The sequence below is a fragment of the Heterostelium album genome, assembly GCF_000004825.1.
Source record: "Heterostelium album PN500 unplaced genomic scaffold PPL_scaffold14, whole genome shotgun sequence".
NCBI lineage: Eukaryota > Evosea > Eumycetozoa > Acytosteliales > Acytosteliaceae > Heterostelium > Heterostelium album.
In genome coordinates, this window is record NW_008805076.1 from 110,309 (window position 1) to 137,758 (window position 27,450).

General features: G+C 31.0%; 10 protein-coding genes across 10 annotated transcripts; 5 read left to right on the top strand and 5 right to left on the bottom strand.

Moving 5' to 3' along the window:
* Positions 1-929: 929 nt before the first annotated feature.
* On the top strand, positions 930-1,529 carry PPL_10418 (histone H1/H5 family protein; the record flags this gene model as incomplete). Its single annotated transcript, XM_020581194.1, has 1 exon — positions 930-1,529. One exon carries the CDS (start codon positions 930-932, stop codon positions 1,527-1,529), a length of 600 nt encoding a protein of 199 aa, XP_020427981.1.
* A 1,360-nt stretch (positions 1,530-2,889) lies between these two features.
* On the top strand, positions 2,890-3,838 carry cyb5r1 (cytochrome b5 reductase family protein; the record flags this gene model as incomplete). The annotated part of the gene is made up of 2 exons (XM_020581195.1): positions 2,890-3,028; positions 3,114-3,838. 2 exons carry the CDS (start codon positions 2,890-2,892, stop codon positions 3,836-3,838), a joined length of 864 nt encoding a protein of 287 aa, XP_020427982.1.
* A 122-nt stretch (positions 3,839-3,960) lies between these two features.
* hus1 (checkpoint clamp complex protein) lies at positions 3,961-4,896 on the bottom strand (the record flags this gene model as incomplete). The annotated part of the gene is made up of 2 exons (XM_020581196.1): positions 3,961-4,733; positions 4,854-4,896. The coding sequence occupies 2 exons, from the start codon at positions 4,894-4,896 to the stop codon at positions 3,961-3,963; spliced, it is 816 nt and encodes a 271-aa protein (XP_020427983.1).
* Positions 4,897-5,840: 944 nt separating this feature from the next.
* Positions 5,841-8,227, top strand: PPL_10421 (uncharacterized protein; the record flags this gene model as incomplete). The annotated part of the gene is made up of 4 exons (XM_020581197.1): positions 5,841-6,041; positions 6,135-6,447; positions 6,538-6,639; positions 6,720-8,227. 4 exons carry the CDS (start codon positions 5,841-5,843, stop codon positions 8,225-8,227), a joined length of 2,124 nt encoding a protein of 707 aa, XP_020427984.1.
* Positions 8,228-8,474: 247 nt separating this feature from the next.
* PPL_10422 (uncharacterized protein) lies at positions 8,475-8,855 on the bottom strand (the record flags this gene model as incomplete). The annotated part of the gene is made up of 1 exon (XM_020581198.1): positions 8,475-8,855. The coding sequence occupies one exon, from the start codon at positions 8,853-8,855 to the stop codon at positions 8,475-8,477; it is 381 nt and encodes a 126-aa protein (XP_020427985.1).
* An 886-nt stretch (positions 8,856-9,741) lies between these two features.
* On the top strand, positions 9,742-10,269 carry PPL_10423 (GNAT family N-acetyltransferase; the record flags this gene model as incomplete). The annotated part of the gene is made up of 3 exons (XM_020581199.1): positions 9,742-9,811; positions 9,923-10,127; positions 10,257-10,269. The coding sequence occupies 3 exons, from the start codon at positions 9,742-9,744 to the stop codon at positions 10,267-10,269; spliced, it is 288 nt and encodes a 95-aa protein (XP_020427986.1).
* Positions 10,270-10,458: 189 nt separating this feature from the next.
* On the bottom strand, positions 10,459-12,071 carry PPL_10424 (ankyrin repeat domain-containing protein; the record flags this gene model as incomplete). Its single annotated transcript, XM_020581200.1, has 3 exons — positions 10,459-10,468; positions 10,549-11,570; positions 11,781-12,071. 3 exons carry the CDS (start codon positions 12,069-12,071, stop codon positions 10,459-10,461), a joined length of 1,323 nt encoding a protein of 440 aa, XP_020427987.1.
* Positions 12,072-12,309: 238 nt separating this feature from the next.
* PPL_10425 (uncharacterized protein) lies at positions 12,310-13,494 on the top strand (the record flags this gene model as incomplete). Its single annotated transcript, XM_020581201.1, has 1 exon — positions 12,310-13,494. The coding sequence occupies one exon, from the start codon at positions 12,310-12,312 to the stop codon at positions 13,492-13,494; it is 1,185 nt and encodes a 394-aa protein (XP_020427988.1).
* A 57-nt stretch (positions 13,495-13,551) lies between these two features.
* PPL_10426 (calcium-binding EGF-like domain-containing protein) lies at positions 13,552-17,269 on the bottom strand (the record flags this gene model as incomplete). Its single annotated transcript, XM_020581202.1, has 11 exons — positions 13,552-14,381; positions 14,468-14,731; positions 14,788-14,811; positions 14,877-15,131; positions 15,193-15,423; positions 15,480-15,793; positions 16,419-16,547; positions 16,621-16,683; positions 16,743-16,925; positions 16,982-17,117; positions 17,197-17,269. The coding sequence occupies 11 exons, from the start codon at positions 17,267-17,269 to the stop codon at positions 13,552-13,554; spliced, it is 2,502 nt and encodes an 833-aa protein (XP_020427989.1).
* A 164-nt stretch (positions 17,270-17,433) lies between these two features.
* Positions 17,434-27,134, bottom strand: splB (protein kinase; the record flags this gene model as incomplete). Its single annotated transcript, XM_020581203.1, has 18 exons — positions 17,434-17,538; positions 17,576-18,288; positions 18,363-18,716; positions 18,782-19,033; positions 19,106-19,336; positions 19,402-19,793; positions 19,865-19,951; positions 19,984-20,052; positions 20,216-20,281; positions 20,354-20,437; positions 20,497-20,631; positions 20,825-21,004; positions 21,084-21,192; positions 21,404-21,422; positions 22,722-22,759; positions 22,862-23,009; positions 23,077-25,321; positions 27,031-27,134. 18 exons carry the CDS (start codon positions 27,132-27,134, stop codon positions 17,434-17,436), a joined length of 5,331 nt encoding a protein of 1,776 aa, XP_020427990.1.
* Between the last annotated feature and the right edge of the window lie 316 nt (positions 27,135-27,450).

Genomic DNA, 27,450 nt, shown 5'->3' on the forward strand with positions numbered 1-27,450 from the left:
CATAATATTTATATTTGTAATATTTATAAATGTGATAAAAAAAGAATGAAAAAAAAAAAAAACAAATTTCAAATTTTTTTTAAAATTTATCATAACCTTATGAACTTTAACAACTATAACAACTATAACAATATAGTATAGTATATAGATATATATTTAAGTACTAAATAAGATTTTATTATTAAAAAAATATATAATTCTCATAAGATAATATGTATTTCTAAGAAATAAGTAACTTTTTTTTTATTTTTTTATTTTTTTGTTTAAATTTTTAAAAAGTACTAATTTTTTTTAATTTTTTATTGTTACAATGAATCAAACAGTAATTACAACTGTTTCAAATTCAAATTTTTAAATAACAAAAAAGCTATTATTTAGATTAATAGAGATTCATAGAAAGTTTTGAGTAGGATTGAAAATTGGCGCCAACCCAAAAAGATTGCTGGAAACTCAACAAAAATCCGTGTTGATTCCAAAAAATTTGACAGTTTTATGATTTTTGAATGATTTTAAATTTAAATTTAAATTTTGTATGGTGTGAAACAACAAGTGGCGCTTTAAAAATCAGAGTGACTGTTGAAAAATAGCAAAAAACAACAATTTTTTGTGTTGAAAAAAATAATTTCCTACAACAAACACTCTCAAATTTTGCTTTATTTTTTATTTTCCACAACAAAATACATACATACACTTGCTAATTATTATTTATAACAACAATAAATACTATATACTTATTATATCAAATTAATATTATATATAGTTACTTTAAAGTTTAGATTATTTAAATAATTATTCATCGCATCAAACAAAACAAAACCAATCAAATCAAATTGTAGTAATTATACACAAATCAACAAGCAACCAAACCAACTCTTATTCTTGTCAATCTACTCGCGAACAGTTAATAACAAAAGAACAACAAACAAACAATGTCAACCAAATCAAAATCAACTAAATCAACTAGCACCGCCAAGAAGTCCTCCAGCACCACCACCAAGAAATCGACTCACCCAACCTATCAGGTTATGATCAGTGAGGCTATCGAACACTACAAGGACAGAACTGGATCGTCGATCATCGCTATCAAGAAGTACATCGAGGAGCACTACGACGTCAATCAGACTGTGTTCAACACTCAGTTGAAGTTGGCATTGAAGCGTCTCGTTGAGAACAACTCACTCGTCAAAGTCAAGGCAAGCTACAAGCTCCCACCAAAGTCTGCCAAGAAGTCAACTACCGCTGCCGCCACCACTACCACTGCCGCCAAGAAGTCAACCACAACCTCCGCCAAGAAGAAGACTACCACCACTGCCGCCAAGAAGTCAACTACAACCGCTGCCGCCAAGAAGACTACTGCTCCAGAAGCCGAGAAATCCGACGACTCTGGTAGTGAAGCTCCCGCTGCACCAGCCAAGAAGACCACTGCCGCCAAGAAGGCCGCCCCAAAGAAGAAGGCAACAACCACTGCCGCCCCCAAAAAGAAGGCAGCAGCAAAGAACGCCACCAAAAAGAAGACCGCCAAGAAATAAGAAGCCTGACCATAATCCTTAACCTGTTGATAAGAACGACTACACACCCAACAACTACCTTGATTGATGTTGTTGAATGATGGTTATTTTTATTCATTATGAAATTTGTTTCACCAAAACATTTTCAAAACGGTGTTTATTCAACACCACCCAATTATCATTGAACTCTTATCTTAAAAAAAAAAAACAATCGACTTTCAAAAAACTACTACTAACAATCATTCATTCATTCATATTAAATTGTAACAGCTTTGTATCTAGGTTATTTATTTATTGTTTGTTTTTGTTATTGGTCGGTTGGTCGCAACCTTTTCTAAATTAAATAAATAAGTTTCAAAAAGTTGTTTACCTTTTTGGGTCAGAATGATGTTTTTTATGCTTTTTTTTGTGGTTATTTTTTTTTTTTTTGGACATTCTTGTCTTCCATAATGGTTTTCATCTTCACAACTCATGCAAAATTCAAAGATTTTTTCTATTTAATATTTTTCATTTGATTTTGTTTTTTTTTTTTGATTATTTTTTTTTTTTCATAAAAGGTTGATGAAAGATTATGATTTGTTTTTAGTTTTTTTTTTTACATCATTATTAATCATTTAAATATAAATATAAAAAGGTAAAATAGATCAGAGAAGAGAGATAGAGAGTGTGTGAGAGCATGTGAAGTTACAAAAACTGTATAAATCCAAACTAAAAATTAGAACAAAGTGGAATCAAAGATAATATCGAAGATCTTGATTTCGTTTTTCAAAAAAATTATCAACATATTAGTTAGTTGTGCAATGTTTACCCAATTTGTTTTATTTATTTTTGGGCAATTAATTGCTTTGTTGCAAAATAATCAATATATTGAATGGAATGAAATGATCATTTCAGATCCTCTCATGCAAATTTACAATTATGTAAATTAATCTAGGTTCATTTATCATAAAAATAAATAAGAAAGACACAATAACTTACTAGCAATAAACACAATTCAAAAAAAAAAAAGGTGAACTTTCAAAATAACTAATTTATCTCAAAACTTAGAGTCAGAAGTGGTGTGTTTGTTGGTAACGAAGCAACCACCACACAAACAACACAACAAATACAACAAAGATTTTATAAACTTTTATAAAACAGTTTGTTTTAATTAATTATTTATCGATTTCAAAACAAATATACTTCTTTAATATCTCTCCATTCTTGTTGTTATTATTTTTCTTGTTAATAACTTTGTTTAATTATTTATTGTTTTATTATTGTAGAAAGTTAACTTTAGATTAAGATTTTATCCCATTATTTTATTTATTAAAACAACAACAACAACAACAATTAACATTAATAATTCAACAAAAACACAAACAAACAGATATAGATAAATATGATTACCGATTTCTTACAAAGTTATCCAGAGGCTAAAGTAGGTATTTTAGTTGCAGCTGTTGCAGCCATATTGGGTCTAAAGTTATTGATTGGAGGTGGTCCATCAAAAGAATCCGAACAAAAGAAAGAGTCAAAAGGTAATAACAATAATAATAGCAACAACTAAAATAACCATTCAATTAACATGTTACTAATTTGACTTGACTTAATGTGTGTTAATAGTTGCTCTCGACGCCAAAGAATATAAAAAGTTCCCACTTAAAGAGAAATTCATTGTAAATCATAATACTAGAATCTTTAGATTCGGTTTGCCACACCCAAGCGATCGTTTGGGTCTGCCAATCGGACAACACATCTCGGTGCGTGCCACCGTCAATGGCAAGGAAGCATACCGTCCATACACCCCGATCTCATCGGACGAGGATCTCGGTCACTTTGACCTTCTGATCAAGGTCTACGACAAGGGTGTCATGTCGGGCTACATCGACAAGATGTTCATCGGTGATCTCCTCGAGGTTCGTGGACCAAAGGGTCTCTTCAACTACGAGCCCAACATGTTCAAGAACATCGGTATGTTGGCTGGTGGCACCGGTATCACCCCGATGTACCAAGTCATCAAAGCAATCTTACGTAACCCTGCCGACAAGACCAACATCTCGTTGGTATTCGGTAACATTGCCGAAGAGGATATCCTCTTGAGGAAGGAACTCGACGAGTTGGCTGCCGCTCATCCCGAGCAATTCAAGCTCTTCTACGTACTCAACACCCCACCAAAGGGATGGTCGCAAGGTTCCGGTTTCATCACCCAGGAAATCATTCAAACTCATCTTCCAGCGCCAGCCGACGACACCAAGGTTGTTCTTTGCGGTCCACCAGTCATGAACAAAGCTATGACCGGTCATCTAACACAACTTAATTATCCAGAATCCGCCATCTTTTCATTCTAAACAAAAACAAACATAATAAATAATTTTTTAAATATATATATATAACATTTTTATTTACAGATTGATGATGTTTCGTTTCATTTCATCGATTTGGTTTAGATTTAGTTTGAACATCTTCAATATTAATAGATTAAAGGTAGATAATATGAAATGGTTAAATCTCTTTGCATGACATGCAAGACAAGCGATGAACCTTCATAAACACAACAAACAACATGATTCGCTTCGATTTGATGTGATTGCAGTGTTTTCAAAAACTTTTTGATGTCTACTTTGACGGTGGCGCTGACGTCGGGTGGAATAGGATTGCCAAGTTCCGGGTAGGAGATGTCGTAGAAGGTTTTGATCGATCCTGTACCGGTCTCCACTGAGAAACATAGTGCTTGTGTAGAGTTGGTATTCACTTCGATCGTGAGATGATCCGATATGTTCTTCATCTTCTCTACGACGTTCTGTACATGCTTGAGTGCAGGCATGAAAAAGTTTAGATTATTGGTTGGCAGTACGGGCTCGACGAATCCCGAGAGAATCTGTGCCGATAGAACAACCACTGGGATATCTTGAGTTAGGAACAGTGATCTCGATGATTGAGTAATGGTGAACGTTAGGAACGGAACGTTGGAACCGTCTTTCTTTCTCAGTCGAACGAGTGTATCGCCATTGACATTGACAGCCGATTGCAACACCTGCTTCAAGTGGTGCAGCTGAATCTGCATCGCTATCATATTGTGATTCAAACTTGCAATGACAGTCTCCTCAAAGAATAGATAGGTTTTCGCTTCCGTCCAAACTTGCATAGTATCGTTTGCATCTGATGTGATAATGAATTTAGTTGCATCCGGTGCAATATGTAATATACAATCATTCTTTATCTTCATAATGATTTGAACAACCTCTATATAAATAATTATTGTTTTTGTTTTTTATATACACATTTATGTTAGTTTTAACTGTTTAATTGTTTGTTTATTCATTCTACTTCTCAATTAACTAACAATTAGTAATGCATACATACTCAATAGTCGTTTTGCAGTTGCTACTTTTGCATTGAATCTCATTCTTTTTAAAAATATAGTTATAATAAATAGTATATATAAATAATTGTAATATAATAATAGCAAATTAAAAAATGTTGAGTTTATCGATCAAAATGTTACATTAATTTATTTAAAAATCTGATACATAAAATATTTTCTAAGAATTTTTAGTTTTTTTACAATTTTTATACAATTTTTTTTTAATTATTACTTTTCTTTTTTTAATTAATCTTTGCACTCTTATCTGTATTATTTTAGATCAAAAAATTAATATATTAAAAAACTAGATTTTATTAATATAATTCAAATTAGACAACTAATAAAAATGATTAATTAAATATCAAATTAAAACTTGTTTGAGAGAGAATCATAAAATTAAAATAATTAAATAATATAAAATAAAATAAAAATCAAAATCGTCTATTGATGTGTTTCTTTTGGATAAAGGTTCAGAAATCTCCGACTCCACAATTATCGATCAAATGTATTCTTTTAATTTGATTATTCCCTCTATTTTTTAATTTTATTTTTTTGAATTAAAAAATTCAAAGATGTCAAAACAAAAATTATCGTTAAAAATAAAAATAATTTAATTCATTCAAGATACATTATCATCATATTTAATCACATCATTGCTAATTTATGAAGATAGATAGTAGCACAGAAGATAGATAGATAGATTAAAATAGAATAGAATAGATTAATATTTTTAATATTAAAAAATATTATTATTATTTTCTTTTTTAATATTATCTATTTAAACAAAGAGATAATAATAATATAATAAATAGCATTCAAATTCACTTTATATAGAATATATATATAATATATATTAAGAGTGAAATTTCATTCATTCATTCATTCATTAAGAATCAGTGTTGTTTAGGAGACATATCAGATAACAGATAATTAGATAGATTTTTGTTTTTATTTTTATATTTTTATTTATAATTTATATATATATAATGGATCAACACCATTTTAATAATGGAGGTGGTGGTAGTAGTGCAGATACCGATACAACAGAAGCATTGAAGAAAGCAAGTATCTACATCTTGGAGATCGAACAAATGGTGAAAGATGAACTAGCGATGCTCGAGAAATTCTATGTTGCAGATCATCAAGATGTTCCATTTGAGAAAGCAATCAATAAAGCAAAGAGAAAGGTAAGTAAACAATAAACAATGAGCAATAACAAGTTGTAATGTAAAACAAAAAAAAAACAAACTAATTATTATGATAATCATTATAATGAATAGTTTGAAAAGAGAAGAGGACCTACTTTAATTAAACCACTTAATAAAAAGAAGAATAGAGTGGTTGTAGGCGAGATGGAGTTCGATCCGGTTGCACAGCTGTGGAAGGGAAACGACTCTGATCTAAACAACTTTCCTAGAGCTGGTGCACCTGCACTCATCACCAACATGGGTCGTAACGAAGAGAAAGTAATCGGTAACATGAAATGGGATCCCAAACAAAAAGAGTGGCGTGGTAATGAGAGTGATCTATCGAAATTCAGAACACTAAAACCCGGTTTAATCACTCAATTGAATGCTAATTTCGGTATAAGAGGTATGTTTGTTAAACTAACTAAAACTTACACATACATATAGTTACTAAACATTAATGTTATTTCTTTGTTTGTTGTTTGTTTCTGAACAGTTGAGAATGGTATGGTTTTAGATCCAGTCTCAATGAAATGGCGTGGTAATGAAGATGACCTAGATGTATTCGATGCAATGGATGATCAAAACAATGATAACAGTATGTAATTGAATTGAACAAGCGAGATAAAGAATGTTAAGATTAATTAATTAACACACAATATTACATATGTACAACAGCATTCAAGGAAGAAGGAGAATTTACACTTTCAAAGAAACTACTGGAATCACTTAGAGAATCACAGAAATTACATAGCAATTTAAAGGGATGGTTCCCAGAGGAACGCGATCTTGATGATAGAGACCATTTCCACTCGATTCGACAAATGTCAATCATGAAACTCGTAAAGAATACATCGAGACAGTACTATCAACAACAGGCAGCAGGTGGATCAGGTGCTATTTCTATTGCTTCGGCAGTGTTGCCATCGGTATTGCAAAGAAAAGCGGTTGTCGACGAAACCAACGATTGGGACGACGTTGACTTTGTCGAAGAACAACCATCACTCAAACTCAACCTGAAAGTACATCAAGATGCCAATGACGAAGATGACGATGCATCGCAGTGGGACAAGGAAATGGGATTCACATCTGAAGATGATTTCACTGCATCCGATCATGGTTCAAGAGTACAAACACCAAGATCAAATAATAATAATAATAGTAATAATAGTGGAGGTAGTAGTAGTAGTAATAATTTAAGTGGAATATTTAATAATAGTATAAGTAATAATAATAATAGTGGTAGTGGTGGAAAACAAGTCGAAGAATGGAATGATTTCGGTTCTTTTAATGCCGATAAACTTAGTAAATATAAAGAGAGTAAAGATGATTTGTCGGATGAGGATTTGGATTTTGGAAGTTTGAACAAGAGTATAAAGAAAGGGGGAAGTACAATGAAAACAATATTAGCAAGTGGTGGATCGATTACAAAGACACTCAGTAATTTGAATGCCAATACTCAATCGATGAGACGTGGTGGTACTTTAAATAATATTCCACCATTGCCAACTACTTCTACCACTAGTGCAGGTGTTGCTGTCGGTAGTAATAACAGTACACCGCTCAGTGCAAGCAGTAGTACTACTCCCAACAGTATAGAGGAGTACGATGATATGGAGGTGAAAGGACCGCTTTCTCTGAAGCAAAAGATGCACTCTGACAACTTTAGTATATTGGAACAAGAGTCGGCTTTGTCGACCTCCAAGCGATCCACGCCAACTAGCTTTGCCAATCATTTGGAGGAGCGTGATATCATTGAGGAGGAATGGCCAGACGTTCACATCCCGATGGATCTCGGTGCGAAACGACCGAATGATCACTCGAGAAAGTCGCCACCCGTTGGCAAGCTTGGCGCCGTCGAAGACTATGGCGATGAGCTATCGATCAACACGAACGCACCACTCGTTCTAAAGAAACATTTGTTGGAGGACAATCCGTTTGGCGATGAGAGTGACGACGATTGGAACGATGTTTCCTTCCCCGACAACTTTAAAGCGTCACCACTACAAGCACCAATCGCACATAGCACACCATCGACACCACTCACACCCCTGGCAAACTACAATCTCGACAACTCATTTACACCACTTTCACCGGCATCTCTTCAACAAGTATTTCAACCACCGACATCCAACTCACCGATTACACCATTTAAATTTGTAAAGAGATCCAACACCAATATATAGAGAGGACCTGTGTGTGTGTGAACTCAAAGTTAAGAAAACAAACAAATAAATTGTATTAAGATATTGTAAAATATATTTATTTATTAATTTTGTTAATTTATTTCGTAGGCGTGGCACTTTTTAAATTTTAAGTTTCAGAGGTAGCTCACAGCAGTTACCTCACTGACGAACTTAAATCTGAAAAGTTGAACCAAATAAAATGAATATCATGTTTACAATATTTAAATAAATTATTATTTGTTTTTTATTAAACTTTGGTAAAGTTCCATAGTTGAGGATACCTGTATCCTGTGCAAGTAGTGAACCGAGCATAATAATCACATCTTTCCATCAATTCAAGACAAAGATTTGTATTTACATCTTGAATTTGGTAAAGATCTGGACTCTGTGGTACGGCAAAACTAGTAATATTGAGAGCGTTTGGGTTGATTGTCGAGGTACTACTGTATTCCCAAATAAATTCGCGAGCACCTACGGCTATATAATAGCTTGTATTGTTATACATTCCAGAAATAGTAGTTGAGTTGATGAACCAGCTGGAAGTGCCAAATGAACAAGGTACAATATTTACTTCTATTTCATTTGGATTGGGACCACCTGCATACATTTTACCTATTAATGTAAACATTGTTTATCAATATGTATAATAAACTGTGATTTGGTAATAAATACCAAGAGAGAAATAAATAATAATAATTTTGATATATTAATAATTTTTATCATTCTAATATATAAAATTTTTTGTTTCAGTAATCAAACTACCCTTTAATTGTCTCTCTTTTTTTAATTGAGGGATAAAATTGATGCTTTTCCCTCAACCAGATAGACAAAACGGATCTAAATTCCAACCCCTTTCCCAGGCACAAAAAGTGTAAAAATCAAAAAAAAACTTGGTTGGTCTTTGGCATTGAATACTTTTTTAACAATGGCGATAGTTTAATTAAAACTAGATCATTTACTTCTTTTCCAACACTTTCCTTCCTATAATCCTTTGAATAATAGTGTCTTATTCTGATTGTGATAAATTACAAAGATATAATACACCTATATTTGTTATATTGCATTTTTTTAAATAAATTTGTTCTTTAATCTCATTAATAATAATAAAAATACATACGAATAGTATAATAAAGTTGTTCCTTTTCATCAACAGGTATGATTCTCTCTGAGCATATGCTTTTTCCTATTAATTGTTTCTGTCGATAAAAGACAACTACTAAGGTTATTGGTTTTAGAGATAAAAAGAGAAATAAGTTTATATATTAATGGTTATAATACTATCCTAACCATTTCATATTTAGTATTCATTACCAATCTATTAAGATTTATGATATCATATTTTTGATAATAACAAAATTGAATTAACTTTCTCTGTCAAAGACACTGGGTGTGTCATCATTGTATACATATTATCTGATTTTTATCAGTGATGAGTATATTTATGTTTTTTTTAAGATAAAGGGGTCCTGTTGTTTTTATTGAAAATATTTTTGGAAATAATTAATTGTTAGATAATGTCGCAATATAAAGATAAAGTAGTTCATAATAAAGATAAAAACTTTTCACTCACTTTAGAGAATGGTGGTATGTTGTATTAAAAAAGAGACATAAATTAATAGAAAAGAATTATTTTATTCTATATATTCAACGAATAATTATTGTTTTGTGTATTCTATTGTGTATATTATTATTTAGAGGTTGCACATTTAGATTACACTAGACGATTGAATGAATTTGATTTCTATCATACATTCGTACCTGTTTCTGCTCGTGGTAAAGGTATTGCAGAGATTCTAGCTGACTCTGCAATGAACTATATTAGAGAAACAGAGTCACGTGTCATACTATCATGTTCATATCTCTCAGATCGTTGGTTACCAAAGAACCCTGCCTATGCCATGTATGTCATAAGATCATTCACAAAAAGATAACAACAACAACATCATCATCAAATCGATAGCAACAAAAACAACGACAACAAATCAATTATAATAATAAATAAATAAAATTTTACTTTAATTTATTTTAGTAAGAGTGGATGAAGTTTAGATATGATATGTAAAAGTGTCTTTACTTGAGTTAGTATTGATTTTCTTGAACCAAAGTGTATTTGGCTTTGTGTGATATTTCTGAGGGTTATCACTTCAATCACATTGTTATTATCATCAATGACAGTGATCAGTGGTGACAATTATTTCTTTCTGATGGATTAATGAATTAAAATTTATTAATTAAGAATAGCTTTTCAAAAAAGAAATTTGAACATTACATAGCAAGAAATGATTAAAATAGGAATAATAATATAATGGTAATGAATAAACATCTTAGCTAAAATTGGTGGTGGAAGCTGCAAGAGTAAGTATCTTTCAATATCTTTGTGTCCATATTCTTTAGCTTGAATGGCATAGTGTGAAAAGTCAAAGTGTTCATTCTTATTCAGCCAAACCGATTGATTCTGATATAACCATTTCACCATATCAAGGTGGCCTTTGTAAACTGCATCTTGGAATGCAAAGTGTGAACCCCTTTCAGATCGATTACGAACCAACCACTCAACTGTTTCGACATGACCGTTGGCTGCTGCATAGTTGAGAATCTTTCTGGTACCACCTTCCGTTCGATTTTCATGAAGGAATTTAACAATGTCAAGGAATCCATTCTTTGCTGCATCATCCATAGCTCTATGAGAACAACTGATATCTTCAATATTGAAGTGAAGGTATTTCACAACTTCCAGATGACCATTTCCAGCTGCACCGTCCAATGCATCGCCAGAACAAATTGCATTCACAACTGAATGGAGCCACTCTACAATTAGCAAATGACCTTTGGTTGCAGCATAATCCATAACTAAATAAGACACATATTCTGAACTGCAATTGAAATGGATCCACTTTACAATTTCTAAATGCCCGTTGTATGAAGCGTCTTCCATTGCCTCAATAGCTGAGCATCCTTCCGTTCGATTCACGTGTAGATATTCTACAATATTCAGGTATCCTTTTCTGCAAGCATCGTCCATTGCACGATGTGATGCTCTACCAACTTTATTCTCATGTAGCCATTTAATAATCGTTAGATTTCCTCTTTCCGCTGCTACATTAATAAGTTTAACATTATCTTTTTCTATTATATCTTTTTTCTCTTTTTTCAAGTACTCAAGTACATGAATATGATTTCCAAACACCGCATGATAATACATGGTATTTCCTTCTCTATCTTGTGGTCTGTGTTCAGCCAGCCATTCGATCATATCGATGCGACCAACTCTTGCTGCGAAATCAAAAACATCCCAACTGTTCGCCTGTCTACTGCTACGACCTTTCTCAGCCATACTATCAACCTTGTTCGATAGATATTTCAGCATCTCGATGTTCTGGGAAAACGGTGATTGTGATAAATGCGATCGGTATGAAAGGTTTTTAGGCTTGAACAGGTTCTCCAGGTACTGGAATATCTCAAACTTTCCAGAGACCACTGCAAAATTTAGAATATCATCAAAGCATTGATATCTGAGGTAATGTGACTCTAGACGTTCAATCAGATATTTTACTACTTCGAATGAGTTTGGATGTGATGTTTTGATGGCATTCCCCAAGATACGATAGAAATCAAACTCTGTTATATTGTTGATGTCATTTTTTTTAAACCAAACTTTTAACATTTCTAAATAACCATTACCAGCCATAACTCTTGGTTGAGTTACTACTTCACTCCATTTGTATACCTTTCTCTTTTCATCATTATTGTCATCTAATAAACATCGATGATTTCTAACTTGATCGAAAATCAATCGATTTAAAATACGATTGTTAAATATACATATAAATAATGATTTATTCATTTCTCTTATATTTCTTTCTTTTTTATGCAATTTTTTGGTGAAATTAACAATTTTTTTTTGTTTGGACAACAAATTTCTGTCTTTTTTTTCTATCTCGGATATTTGTTGATTTGGCCACAAAAACGTTCCGGATTTTTTTTAGAACAGTTCGGATTCACTTTTGCTAAAAATGAATTAGATAAACACTTTTTCATTTATTTATTTATTTTTTTAACTTAGTAAATACAAAGTAATCTCCATGTTTAATAATTTAATTCAATCAAGTTATATTCGAAATAATATTTTTCAATTCGTCAAAGAGATTCATAGTGAATCTTATAAAAGATGTTTCAGCTGGCAACAACTTATCAATAACCCACAACAACTCATTCTACACAACTATAATGAACAATTCTATCAGTTTATTAAAGATTTCATTAGTAATAATGGAACAACTAGTGAAAGAAACTATCAAAAGATGCTTGAGTATATGGATAGTTCATTTCTGTCGGCTATCAAATGTAATAATATCGATATCATTCGTTACCTATGCGATCATCATCGTAAGTTTGTGTTGAACGATATGTTTGTATGTTCGCTAAGTCTATCGATTAAATACAACCGTTTGGAAATCGTACGATTGCTACACAGCTATATCGTTGAACCTATCAATCTGCCAGTGATGGTAGTAGCAGCGGAGAACGGACATTTGGAGATGCTCAAATACCTAAATTCCTATCCGTCGGTGTTTCCATGTAGCTATGAAGCTATCGATAAAGCAGCGACCAACGGGCATTTCGAGGTTATTCGTTATCTCCGCGAAAACCGAACCGAAGGTTATCTGCATGCGGTCGACGGTGCTTCGATAAATGGACACTACGAGATTATCAAGTATCTCGAGAGTGAATACGGTCCGCTAACGTTCTCTGACGATGCCGTTAATCTAGCGGTGATGAACGGTCATTTAGCGATTGCCAAACACTTGCATGCGATCAAGCCAGCACCACGCATAACAATTGAACATTCAATCAAGAAGGGTCAACAAGATGTATTGGAATGGTATCTAAGTATTCATCCAAACATTAGCAACTATAATTTACATGCTGTTCTATCGCTCTCTATTAAATATGGACATATGCACTTGGTACGATTCCTGATAGAGAAATACGATAACATTCTTTTACCTTCGCATTTTGGCGATGCATGTATATGTGGTCACATCGAAGTAGTGAAGTATATCGAAAGCAAAACAACAGTCGAACGACTTGGTAAAGATATAATCGCCATGATTGCATTTAGAGGTCACCTAGAAATCATCAAGCATTTACATCAAACCGATAAGAGCGTATGGTCCATCAGAGTTCTCAATCAAGCCAAGAAGAGGAACAACTATGAAATAGTTCAATTCCTTATTGAAAATCGTCCAGAGTTTTCAACACAATAAATTAATTTATCTGTAATATTATTATTATTTTTTAAAGAAATTAAATGTTTATTTATTTTATGCTATTGTATTCATTTGAATACCAAGTTTTAATTTTATATTTCTCTTATTTTTTATAATGAAAATGGTAGCTACTGATAGAATTGCTATACCAACAACACCACATACCACCGCAATGGTAATGATCACCCAAGTTCTTGAGGATTTACCAGAGATTGAACAATCTTTGTTTTCGGTTTGAATTAGGAGTGAAAAATCAGGATCTATACTACAGGTCTGACATTGTGGTAAATGGATTCCAATGTAGGTGACACCGTCTTGAGTGCTGTTGATAACTTCATTTCTTGAATAGGTCGATCTTCCATCAGAGAGTGAGAATGGTAAGAACTTTCCATAAAATGCCAATCCATTCTTGATGATCTTGAAATATTTAACGGAATCATCAAGAGTTCCAGTGGCAATTGGTGACTTTGAATCACAACCATAATTGTCTTCCTCTTCTATTTTTGTGTTGAAAACCACTCTCAAAGTGTTTAAGTTTGATGAATACACCCATCCATTGATATCAACTGAGAGTTTAAGTCCATTTGGTGGAATTGTAAATTGTTGGTTGGCAAATGTCAAATCTCTTGATTTGTTTGAATGTTGAATCAGTGCCAGAATATTTACTTTACTATCGGTTTGAATGGAATATCTTAAATAAGTTACATCATCCAAGCTATAATTAAACGTTGTCCATTCTGAAGTTATTAATTCATTGACAATGATTCCACTTGGATCTAACTCTTGAACTCCAACCATATTGAAATTGAAATCATAACCATTCGCTATTATTGATGTAACTGGAGTAGTTTGATTTAGATTGATATGGCCACCATCAAAAATTTCTAGAGAATGTATTTAAAAAAAATCATATTAATTTAACCAATTTAGTATAAATATTAAATTTTTAAAAGAAATATTAATTACTTACTTAATTCACAATATGAACCATAGAAACCAGTAGAACAAATACATTTGGTATTAATACATCGACCATTTTCATTACATCTATCATTGAAACCAAAATCATTAGGAATATCGATAGCTTCAACAAATAGACGGGGCATAACGAATTCAAAGTTATTCAGAATAATCTTAACGTCCAAGAGACCACTGGAAATCATACCAATTTGACAATCCCAATAAGTTGCATTGATTGGGCCTCCAACTATTCCTGATATCATCAATTTACCCACTTTATATGTACCAAAATTTCCACTTGCAATTTTCCTCCATCTGAATTTATTTTACTATATGATGAAACTAATGGGAAACCTATAAAAAAGAAAGTTGAATTTTATATTAATATTAATTTTTTAATATTTAATTTAACAACTTGCTTGTAGTTTTGGCTAAAAAGGGATTATTAAATAAGTATGATCTCAGAGAAACGTTAAAAATATTGGCGATCAGAGGATGTAGTAAAGTGGCTGTACAAATCATATATGTACTGTTGAAATAGTTTATGTCACAAACTCCATTATTTATGATGGTAATTGTATGATTTGGAAAGGATTGATTGAACTGTCCAAATAATTCCAATTTGAAATTGGTCAAATTGTAAGAGGTAACCGAAGTTTGAGATATATAGGTCACTACATTGATTAGTTTGTTAGTTAGTAGAGTATAAAACGATGTGACATCAATTTTACATACTATCTGATACCCAAGAAATATTAAATACTATATTTCTTGATGTAGAGAAATAAAGTGTTGTCTGACCAGTTGGCACTGTAGGTTTATAAGAAAACAATATGTTTGGATTTATGACTTGAAGTGTTGACGGTGAAAAATCACCAGGTGCTCTATATCCTAGAAGTTTTCCCTTTAGAATACAAGTTGAATTTGAATATCCCAACATAAAAAATTTTGAAAATAACTGTGGTTCTAAAGTATTAAAAAATTAATAACACCTTTAAAAATATGATTTAGACCAAACATACCACAATCTACACCAGGTTTGGTTTTTACTACTTTCGGTGGTAATTGAATATAACTTGGTAAATTTCCTTTTAAACAATAAATACAATCTGGTAGAGTGGTGATAGATGTATTTCTAAAACTTAAAAGATTTGCTGTGCAAAAAGAATCTGGAATTTTTCCTGTAATAGAGGGATTGTTTTCAAAATCTATTCTATTGGGAGTAAGATTTGAATACTCTGGAATTTGGCCTGTCATATTATTGTTGTTAAGAATGAAAAATGTCAAATCTCCATCAGTGCTAATCCATCTTTCATCAGGAAATTTAGTAGCCTGCCTGTTGTTAATAAATGAAAACTTGGGGATTTTATAGGCATCGGTAGGCATAGTGGAATTCGAAAATACCCTAAAAACATTTTAATATATTAGATTATAGTTGTAAAATGAAAATAAAAATACTTACAACATATTCAAAAATTTGAATATTGTTAAATTCCTGGGAGAATAGTCTTGCATATTTACTAAATTTCTTTATCTTTTAGGTAAGTATTATTGTTTAAATATAAAATATTAAATTCTTACAAATTTAATAAAAAAGGAGTGTCCATTTGCAAAATTCTATTATTATTATATCGTGTAATTGACCTTAAAAATAGACTTAAAAAACTTAATTGATACCAATCTTAGTAGATTAACTTACATATCAATATAATTTGAGGTTTTAATAAAATATTTCACTTTTTCGAAGAATATGATTCTGTAAACATCCTGTTTTATAAATGTAAGTTTGATATTCTAATATTATTTCATCATTGAATACTTACAATTTAGTTAACATTGGGAAAAGAGATTTATCGATTGTAAAAAAGCTCCCACCAGTATTATTAAGAAATTGGCAATTTGTTTCACTAGTGGAAATCAGTATTGATAAACATTTATTAGAGTAAATTTTTTATACTTACAAAGATCTTGTAGGATAAATAGTATTAGAAATCTTTAATTCACATAAATTGTTTTTGAATTGTATTGAAACAAAATCTGCTTTAAAAACAGATAAAGGAATATTAGGTATTATAAAATCTGATAATTTTCTAAACAATGCAAAATATTTAAATAAGTTATAAATTGTTTTAACCTCTATTTCTTTATTTTTATACTACTTACAAAGTTGATAGTTTTAGATAAACTGGGAAGTCTGGTGATATCATTCCAATATAGTTTGTTATTCTATAATTTAATAGGTTAGTTTGAACTATTTTTTTCTATTCTAAAGATTTCAATCTTACTGTAAACTTTGTAACTTCACATTTGAAGGGGTATCAATTAAATACAATATATCAAAATCTGTATTAATATTTGAATTGTTTCCAATAGTTCTTGCATCGAATGTAGTTAAATTTGGAAAATACAATTGGTTGATAAACGAGGGTATTCCTTGGTTTGTTACTGTAAAATTATTTGGTAAAACTCTATAATTATTTAAACTAATATATCGTAAAATAGTAAAATTTATAACTATAATTACATTTTTGTAATAGTTTCATCATTTCCTGATCTCAAACAAATCAGAGAACCCAAGCCATTCGTAATGAAATCACACTCACTACTGGTCATATTCCATCCAATTTGATAAAATTGTGCTACCCATCTTAATGAACTCACTAAATATATTTAAAAATAAAAATAAAAATTTTTTAGATCTACATTTTTTAATTATCTTAAAATAAAATTGTATCTTACATTCATCAGAGTCAATTTCACCTTTGATCACAATAATGTTATAAAGTAAAAATAAATATATCAATTTTTTCATATTAATTTTTTGTTTATTTGTTAAAATCATTGTCTTTTAAAGTTAAAAATGATCACGTTTTTTTTTTCTTTTTTTTTTTCGATTTATTATAAATTTTTTATTTTTTTACAAACAATCTATTTTTTTTATTTTTTTTATTTTTTTCTATTTTTTTCCATATCTTTTCAAGAATTAAAAAGGTTAACCTTTTTCTCCTTTTCCGAGTTTTTGCATTGCCACATTGACCAATAATTTGATGTTTCTTCTTTTTTTTCGAATATAAAAACCAGCTATTATTAATAAAGAAATTCCAACAACACCACATACCACAGCAATAGTAATGATTGCCCATTGTTTTAAACCAGATTTCGCACAATCCTCTCTATCTCCTTGGATAAGCAAAGAAAAATCAGGATCTATACTACAGGTCTGACATTGTGGTAAATGGATTCCAATGTAGGTGACACCGTCTTGAGTGCTGTTGATAACTTCATTTCTTGAATAGGTCGATCTTCCATCAGAGAGTGAGAATGGTAAGAACTTTCCATAAAATGCCAATCCATTCTTGATGATCTTGAAATATTTAACGGAATCATCAAGAGTTCCAGTGGCAATTGGTGACTTTGAATCACAACCATAATTGTCTTCCTCTTCTATTTTTGTGTTGAAAACCACTCTCAAAGTGTTTAAGTTTGATGAATACACCCATCCATTGATATCAACTGAGAGTTTAAGTCCATTTGGTGGAATTGTAAATTGTTGGTTGGCAAATGTCAAATCTCTTGATTTGTTTGAATGTTGAATCAATGCCAAAATATTTACTTTACTTTCAGTTTGAATCGTATAATTTAAATAGGTTACTTCATCTAAATTATAGGTTGTTGAGTTCCATTTTGTTGTTATCAACTCTTTAATGATTGCTCCACTTGGATCTAACTCTTGAACTCCAACCATATTGAAATTGAAATCATAACCATTTGCAACAATTGATGTAACTGGTGTTGTATGATTAAAATTAATTTGACCTCCTTCATATAATCCTAAATTATTAAACAAAAAATAAGAGTTAGAAATTTTTAATTTTAAAATAAATAAAGATTTTATATATTCTTACTTGATTCGCAATATGAACCATAGAAACCAGTAGAACAAACACATTTAGTATTGATACATTGACCATTTCCATTACATCTATCATTGGGACCACAATCAATTGGCTTATCAAGTGATTCAACAAAAATTTGTGGCATATCGAAATCAAAGTTCTTCATTTTGATCTTTACATCCAACAGACCACTCTTGATTGGTTCGATATCACACTGCCAATAGGATGAATTCTTTGGAGTTCCTAAACACTCCTTTCCTCCTATCAATATCGTTCCAACTCCTAAGGAACCAAAATATCCAGTTACTTTCAAAGATCCACCAGTTGAATTTAATTGACTATAGGATGAAACCAAAGGATAAGCTTTTTGAAAAAGAAATTAATAAAACTATTTGATTATCAATATTTTTTTCTTATTGATTACATACCCTTTACATTTACTATTTTTTCAAAAGTAAGGTAATTAGATTGCAAAGTGACTACAAAATCTTTATTTGTGCTTAAGGGTGTTGGTAATGGCATTGTACATTGAATGAAACTTGAATTACCAAAAGAGGCATTAAAAGTAAAATCATTATTAATGGTTATAAGGTTTTTTCCTGAAACATTAAAAGTACCCTCAATATAGAATGTTATAGAGTCTAAACTATAAACATGATTTATATATGATAGAATCGTTGCTATTTAAGAAAAGAAAAAAAAATTAATAAAATTTCCTTTTGTTTTTTTTGTTTTTTCCTAATTGAACTTACTATCAGTTACCCATTCAATATCGAATGAAATTTTTCTTTTGGATGAAAATACAATAGTTTGACTACCTGAAGGTGTTGAGGTTTGATATGTAAAAAGTGTATTGGCACGAACAATTTGAAGTTGGCTAGGTGAAAAATCACCAGAATCAAGATATCCCAACATTTTTCCAGATAATGGAATTATTTTACTAGAAATATCCAAAACAAAGAATTTCTTTTCTAAATTTGGTTCTATTGTTTAAAGATTAATATTAAATATATAAAGAAGAATTTATCAACGAAACAAAACAACTTACCACAGATAAATCCTTTTTGGGGTATAATAGAAGTTGGAAGTTGTACAAAATTTGGATATGAACCATTCAAACAAAGTAGGCAATCTGGGAGAGTGGTGAGTGATGTATTTCTTAAATATAGTTGTTGAGCAGTACAAAATGAATCTGGGATTCTACCTGTAATCAAAGGATTATACATCATATCGATTTTAAAGAAAGATATACTTGAGTACTCTGGAATTTGACCAGATACACTTGTGTTTCTCACATCCAAAGATATCTTCATATACGGATCGTCTCTATTTGAAATAAGCCACTCCTCAGGAGGAAAAGTTGACACATAAGGATTATTAGAAATAGTCAAAGTTTCAAGTGGAATCACATCAGTTGGAAGTACTGAATTATCAAAAACTCTGTAGAAACATACAATATTTTATTAGATATTTCCAAATTTAAAGTTATCACTAAAACAATTAATACTTACACAAATCCAAGCCTTGCAAATTTCTTCAAATTTCTAGTATATTTATCTATATTTGTAAGAGTTCTATACATATTATTAGTACTATGACTAAAATAAAAAAATAATCCTTTCCTACTTACAAAAATCTCAGTATTACAGCTCTATCTAAATCAAGTAACCTATTTCTTTTTGGTCCACCATCCATTGATCTAAAATTCTTTTAAGATTAGTAGTCATTCAATAATTTATCTCTATTTGTTTAATTCCATGGAAAAACAGAAGAAAATTAAAAAAATTTGAGTGGTTGACACCCAAATTTTAATTTTTTCCATCTGTCATTGAATGGAATTTAACATTTAAAAGTTTTCTTACACTATTCCTTGTACAGGACTAGCACTATATTTTACAACTCTATCTGATTCACCATCATACATCAACCTAGATTGAGATTGAAAAATTAAATTAGCAAATTGAAATTTCAATTTTCAAATATAAAAGTTAAATACCTACAAACTGGTTAAAGATGGAAACTGAATCTCATTGAAATCAAAAACATTTGAAGTTTCATTATTAACAAATTGGCAATTGGTTTCGCTATATAATGATAAAATATTAGAAATTTTAACAATAATATAATATATTATAATGCTCACATGTGTTGTAATTTTGGATAAATAATTGGTGCAATCTGTAGAACACATGGATTTTTTCTGAATTGAATATCAATTTGATTTGATGTATTTAAGAATTTCATCTGAGAGTTTGGAATATGAAAATCATATAGAAGTCTAACAGAAAAAGATAGAAATGTTAAAAAAAAAAAAAAAGTTTTTCATAATTTAATAAACTTACAATTTAAAAAGATATGATAAATATCTAGGGAAATCTGGAGAAATGGTGCCAATATAATTTGTAATACTTGTAAAGAGATAAAATTAATAAGATTTATATTTTTAAAACTGGATTTCTATTCTTTCTTACCTTAGAGAAGATAGTTTCTTGTTGTTTTGATTGTCTAATAAATCAAGTATATTATAATTGTTGTTAATATTGGAAGGTGGATTAGCTGGACCAATATATAACTCTGTTAAATAAGGGAAATATAAATTATCAGTCTCAGTAGTATTGCCATTATTTCTTGTAGTATCAAGAATCATGATTCTATTTAATTTAAAAACAAAAAAAAAAAAACAAATAAGTAACTTTGATAATTTGTTGTAGATTAAGATAGAATAATTACATTTCAGTTATATGCATTATTGAACCGTCGACAGAACATGTCAATTTCGAAGGTGTTGGACCACCAGCATAAATGGTAGCACATGTATCTCCACCTAAGTACCAATCGGCTTGGTAAAATTGAATTAAAAACCTTAGAGATCTCACTATTGAAATTAATTGTATTTGATTATTATTAAAACAACTGTTGTTTCCTCTTGATCAACACTAATCGATTAATTGCTAAAAAAAACTTAACATACATTCATTTGGTTCTATAGGCTGAGATTTTAATTTACATATGAAAATCGATAGAAAAATAAATAAGGAAAGATATTTTACTTCTTTCATCTCTAAATATCTATAATAAAAGTTAAAAAGATCGTTTGTAATTCATGTTTGTCAATCAAAAAAAAATCTCGTAAAACGAAAAAATAAAATAAAAATAAAATAAAAATAGATAGATTTATTTTTATGGCATCACAAAAAAAAAAAAGAATTATTATTGAAGAACCAGGAGTCGTCTGCACAAACCACAGCTCTGGTTGATCATCTTCATTGATGAACGATAAATCAAAAAAAATCTTTCAAAGGTCGAGTACCGCAACACATGATTTTTCCTGAAAAACAATTAAAACTAAAATCATGATCTATTATTTAGTTTTTTTTTTCAGATCAAAGAGAATCTTCAGTGAACTTGTCACTTGTTAAATTGTTATTATAATATAAAAACAGAGTTCTTAAATACTTGAGATATTTATATATATATATAATTAACATTAATATTAGAAGATATAATGTTATAATTTTTAATTAAATGGTTTGTTTTTTTTTTTTGTTATATTTTTGTTTTTCTTTGTTTTAAACGAGGTACTGATCAGTTTTTAATTGGTGATAATGATCGAGGAGTAGATGATTCGCTAGAGTCTCTCTCTGATACAAAACCAATGGGATTGTTCCAACTGATTTCTTTGAGCTTTGATACAATATATGGGAAGAGTGGACGTTTGGCAGGATCGGTGTCCCAACACTGCACGAGTAGATCGGCAAAGTCTTTGTCGCAATTGTCTGGAATGGTAGGTCGAAGTCCGGCGTATGCTACTTGCGCCGACGCTTGCGATCCGTCGAGATCAGAGAATGGAATCTCGCCAACCAGTAACTCCCAGACCACCAGCGAAAAACAATAGACATCCATCTTCTCGCTGTAGTGTCCGAGGTTCTTGGTGATCTCGGGTGGTCGCCAACGCGGATTGCAAATGCCACCGTTGGTCATGGTCATTGAACCGTCGCGTGGCTTCTCACGCGACAGTCCGAAATCAGAGATCTTCAGATTGCCGAGTTCGTCCAGTAGGATGTTCTGACTGGTGAGATCGCGATGCACGATGTTCAGTGTGTGCAGATGTGCCAGACCAAGCGCAATATCGGTGGCCATCTTTAGGACGAGCGGAAAAGAGTATTTGACTTTCGGTGTATTCGGGTTGTGCAAAACATTGTAGAGACTGCCACCACTCATATACTCAGTGATGATACATGCCGGCTTATAACACGCACCCATAAACATAACGATATTCTGATGATTGCCGCGTTTCAGATTTTCTACTTCCCTCAGGAATCTCTCTTTAAACTGTTCTTCATCGCCTATTATCTTCAATTTCTTTACTGCTACATGTATACCTTTCCACCATCCTTCCCAAACCTCTGTAAATAATCAATAATGTAAAAATAAAGAGTTTGTTTGTTAATTATCGTCGTCATCATCATCATCATCATGATTTTCAAGCAATTAACAACAAAACTTACCACTAAATGCTCCTTCACCAACTTTTTGAACAAACTGTATATCATTGATCTCTATTATATCATTTCTATCGTTTAAGATTTCCTTTAGTTCATTAAATCGATTTTTCTTTATCTTTTCATTTTCTAAAGCTTTTTGAATATCATTTATCTATAGATAGTTATATTAATTGTTAATAAAAGATCGATCAAAGATGTTTTGTTTATATAACACTTACACAATCTTTAGCACTATTTGAAGACATAAAAAGTGAATCAGAAATAGATCTACCTCTTGGACGCTGTTGTGAAACAGAGAGATGATTTCTGTTGTGGTTGTGGCTGTTGCCGTTGTTATTGTTGTTCGAAGACGATGATGATGAAGTTGTCGAAAGATTCGACTTTTCCTTGACAGAGTCATGCTCAGAGTGCAGAAAAGTGATATCTTTGGTGTAGTCAGAGACCGCTTCTTTCTTTTGGGCGCCAAAGAAGAGACTGTCGTTGCTTCCACTACTTGTGTTGTTGTGCATGTTGTGATCATTCAGCTTGATGCCTCCACTACGATGCGACGATGACGATACAGTTAGACGTTGGAATCCACTTCCAATACTACCGATGCTATTGTCAGATATCATACTGTTTTGCTCGCTGTTCGAGACTGTTATCGTAAATATATCTTTGGTATCATAGGAAAGATCTCTGGGTGCATAGTGACGTGGTGTGGTTGGTGGCGATATGGATGAATTATACATTGGTTGCGAAGAAGAAGAAGATTGTTGTTGTTGTAGTTGTTGTTGTGTTGTTATGTGTTGTTGATGGCTGACTGCCTGTTGTTGTTGTAGTTGCTGCAGCTGCAGTTGTTGTTGCTGCTGGTTGTTGGAGTTCAAGAAAGAACTAATTAGCGACTTGTTAAAGAGTTCTGACGTGCTGCCTATAGAGGAATGTAAAATCGATGTAGTCGATAGATTGTCCTGATTGTTGCTATTGTTGTTATTGAAAGTAGATGGTGGGAAAGGTGTGAGTTGCAGACCATTAGATAATCTGTTGGTGGTCGGAGTGATAATGGATGGCGATGAAATGGAAAGTGGTATATTGTTGGTATTTGGCATTGGTAGGTTATTGAAATTACTAAAACTATTATTTAAACTTGGAGGATTGGAGGTTATAATACTCTTTAGTTGATTGTTGTTGTTGTTGTTACTGTTAGACTGTGGCTGTTGTTGTTGATGTTGTTGTTGGTGATGTTGTGAAGATGACGAAGCTGAAGACGAGGATATTCTAGTGTTGTTGTTGTCATCGTCTGCGAAACTAAAGTGATTGATACTGTTGTTGCTGATGGTGAGTTGATTGATATTTCTCAGACCATCGTCACTGTCGTAGCCAAAGGTTGCCGTTGAATTTACACTGTTATTAAAACTGAAATGACTGTTGTTGCTATTGTTATTAATATTGTTGTTGCTGTTGATAATATTACTGGCGGCTGATGTTGTTGTTGGAGGATTATAGCTACTATTACTCAGATTATGTCTATTGGTACTATTTGTTCTACTTCTATTAATATTAATATTATTATTGTTGTTGTTGTTGTTGATGCTACTGCTAATGTTATTGATATTGAAATCGATTGAATTACTCATGGCACTACTTGGTCTAAAGGCAGAGGATGGCCGACTTGTAGAGATCTGATGGCAGTGCTCACAAATGATGATCTGGTGGTCGCGTAACGACGAAGATGAATCATTGTGAAGTATCATCGAAGATAGTGAATTTGAAGTTGACGAAATACTACTACTAAGATTATCATTATTGTTGTTATTGTTGCTGTTGCTGTTGCTGTTGATGTGATGATTGTCTTTGCCAGCTACCAGTGAATTTGGTGTTCTTGGTGTCTGACATTCATTGGGAGTGTTAATCAAGCTAGTTGATGTACTGTTTGTATATTCTTGATTGGATAGAGTTGATGATCGATCATTCATGCTTTGTAATTGCATCAATTGTGATTGACTATTACTATTGCTATTTGTAATACTATTATTATTTTGATTATATTCATAAATATTATTGTTATTGTTGTTGTCGATGAAATCATTTGTATTTGATTCTCCCAAATTTGTATCGATTGATGACGATGAATGAGATTGTGATTTATCAAAGGAGGAAGATGGACGTCTGCTGTTGCTGTTTGACGAACAGGTTGAAGTGGAAGTAGAGTTTGACGATAGTTGTCGCTGATTCTTCTTTTTACTGGTTTTTTGTTGTTTCTCCTGCTTTGCAAAGCTGCCTTGTCGACGATGTCCAATCACCGAAACGGTGGAAGGCGGTGATCCCGTCACCACACTGCTACTACCACCACCTCCTACATCACTTAGAGTGCCACTACTAACTGTACCGGTGGTTGCATTACTACTCTCTTGTTGTTGCAACTCTTTACTAGAAGACGTTCCCATCTTCCAAGTGTTTTTACCAGTAAGATAATATTGATTTCTAAATAGAGGTTATATCTTTTACTTTAATATATTTATATATATCTATATATAATAATCGATTATTGATAAATAAATAATAAAAATTAATTTTATTTATTTTGATTTGATGATTTTGATTTTGATTTGATTCGATTAGATATGATTTTGATTTTGATTTTGATTTATGATTATGATTATGATTATGTTTAAGATCTAAACTAAAGTGGTTGTGATTTGATTATATTGAATGACTTGACTTTACTGGTTGATTATTCTATTTAATATAAAATATAAAAAAATGAGCAAAAAACCTATAGATCTGAATATCTTATTTTTGTAATTTTATTATTATTACTATTATTATTATTGTATAAAATGATAAAAAAAAAAAAAGTATTAGTTAGATATCTAACTTTTTTGTATTTTTTATTTTTCAAAAAAATGAAAGATATTTAATGGGTAAATGTATACCATTATAATAGTACAGCAAACAAAAAAAAAATAAAAATAAAAACAAAAAAAAAAAAACAAACTATGCTCATAAAAAAAAATTGCAAATATAATTTAAATTAAATAAATAAATGACAGAGATTTATTTTTTTTTTATTTTTATTTTTATGTGTATGTGTGAGAAGGAGAAGTGTGTGTGTGGTGTTAGTGGTGTGTGTGTGTGTTGGTGTAATAGTGGAAGTGTGTTACTTTCACTAACTAAATAACCACCTCAACACAATACTTGGATACAAAGGTAATGATAATCATGTGGAATTAAGGAAAATAATTAAATAAATATAAATAAAAACAAAAGGCGTGACAAGAAGAAAGAAGAAGAAGGTGTTTATTTTTGAAACATCAACACACAGCACACACATACCCACACACAAGATTCACAATTATATGTGTGTAAGAGATACAATGTGTGTACGATGTTTTTAGTTATTTATTTATTTTTTTATTGTTTTGGTTTGGTGTTGGTGTTGTTGTTATGATGTTTGGATTTGGATGATGTTGTTGCTTCATTTGTATCCATCTTGTTTGTTTGTTTGTTGGTTGCTGCAGCTGTTGTTATTGTTTTGTTTTGTTTTGTTATGATTTGTTTGTTGGTCTGTGGAAATTGAGAGTAACACTGAAGCGACATCTTTGTTGAATGAAGAAATGAGGGAGATTATTAGCAAAATCAACAAAACAAATCATAACAAAACAAAACAAAACTGGTTGGTGTGATGAGAGAGAGAGAGAGGGTGGGTAGTGTTTCAATTGCTAATTAGGAGAGAGGAGGTAAGGTTAGTTGGATATTATAGAGGAAGTGTAGCCTTGCAACAACTACCAATAACCATATATCAAACAAATTATAAAATGAAATTGATCTAATGTAATTACATTATGAATCATAACCATATTCACCAACAACATACAAAGTTTGTTTTTTTCAATACAAAATTAATATTATATTATATTTTTGGTTTTGTAAGATTGTTGTGTTATGTCAATATTGATAAAATAATAAGTCACTATAATACTAATTACACTCTTTTACAATTATCATTAATGTTGTATGGTGCTTCGGAATTGATTTGGATTGAATATTGTGTGTGTTTGTGTGTTTCGACAGCAGAACATACAAACAACAACAATAATAACAACTCGAAAGAAAGTAAAAATAATATTACTTTCTATTGGTGATTTGATTATCATTTTTAATGTTGATGTTATTATTGTTGTTGATGATACATCCATATAAAAATTATTAATTGTTCAACATGTACAGAATCAAGGAGAATTGGATTTGGATAGGAATTAGTGTAAATTATAAAATTTAAACGGAAAGTTGACATCTTGAATCAAATACTGATGATCCAATTGGTAATTATCATACTTTTTTAGAATATATTTTTTAGTAAGAGTGTAAGATTCTCCTTTTTCTTATTTATCTCATATGTTCACCCTATTTTCTCTATTATTATTTGAGAAGGTAAAACTTAAATTCTATTTCCAACTTTTATTACTATAATAGTTTATATTATTTATATTATATTAAATTATCTATTATTATTATTATTTTATTTTGTTCATTGATTTATCAAAACTTGTTGTTCTAAAAACCTAAAATAGAAAAAAAAGAATTCTAAACCGACAAAAACATTAATGTAG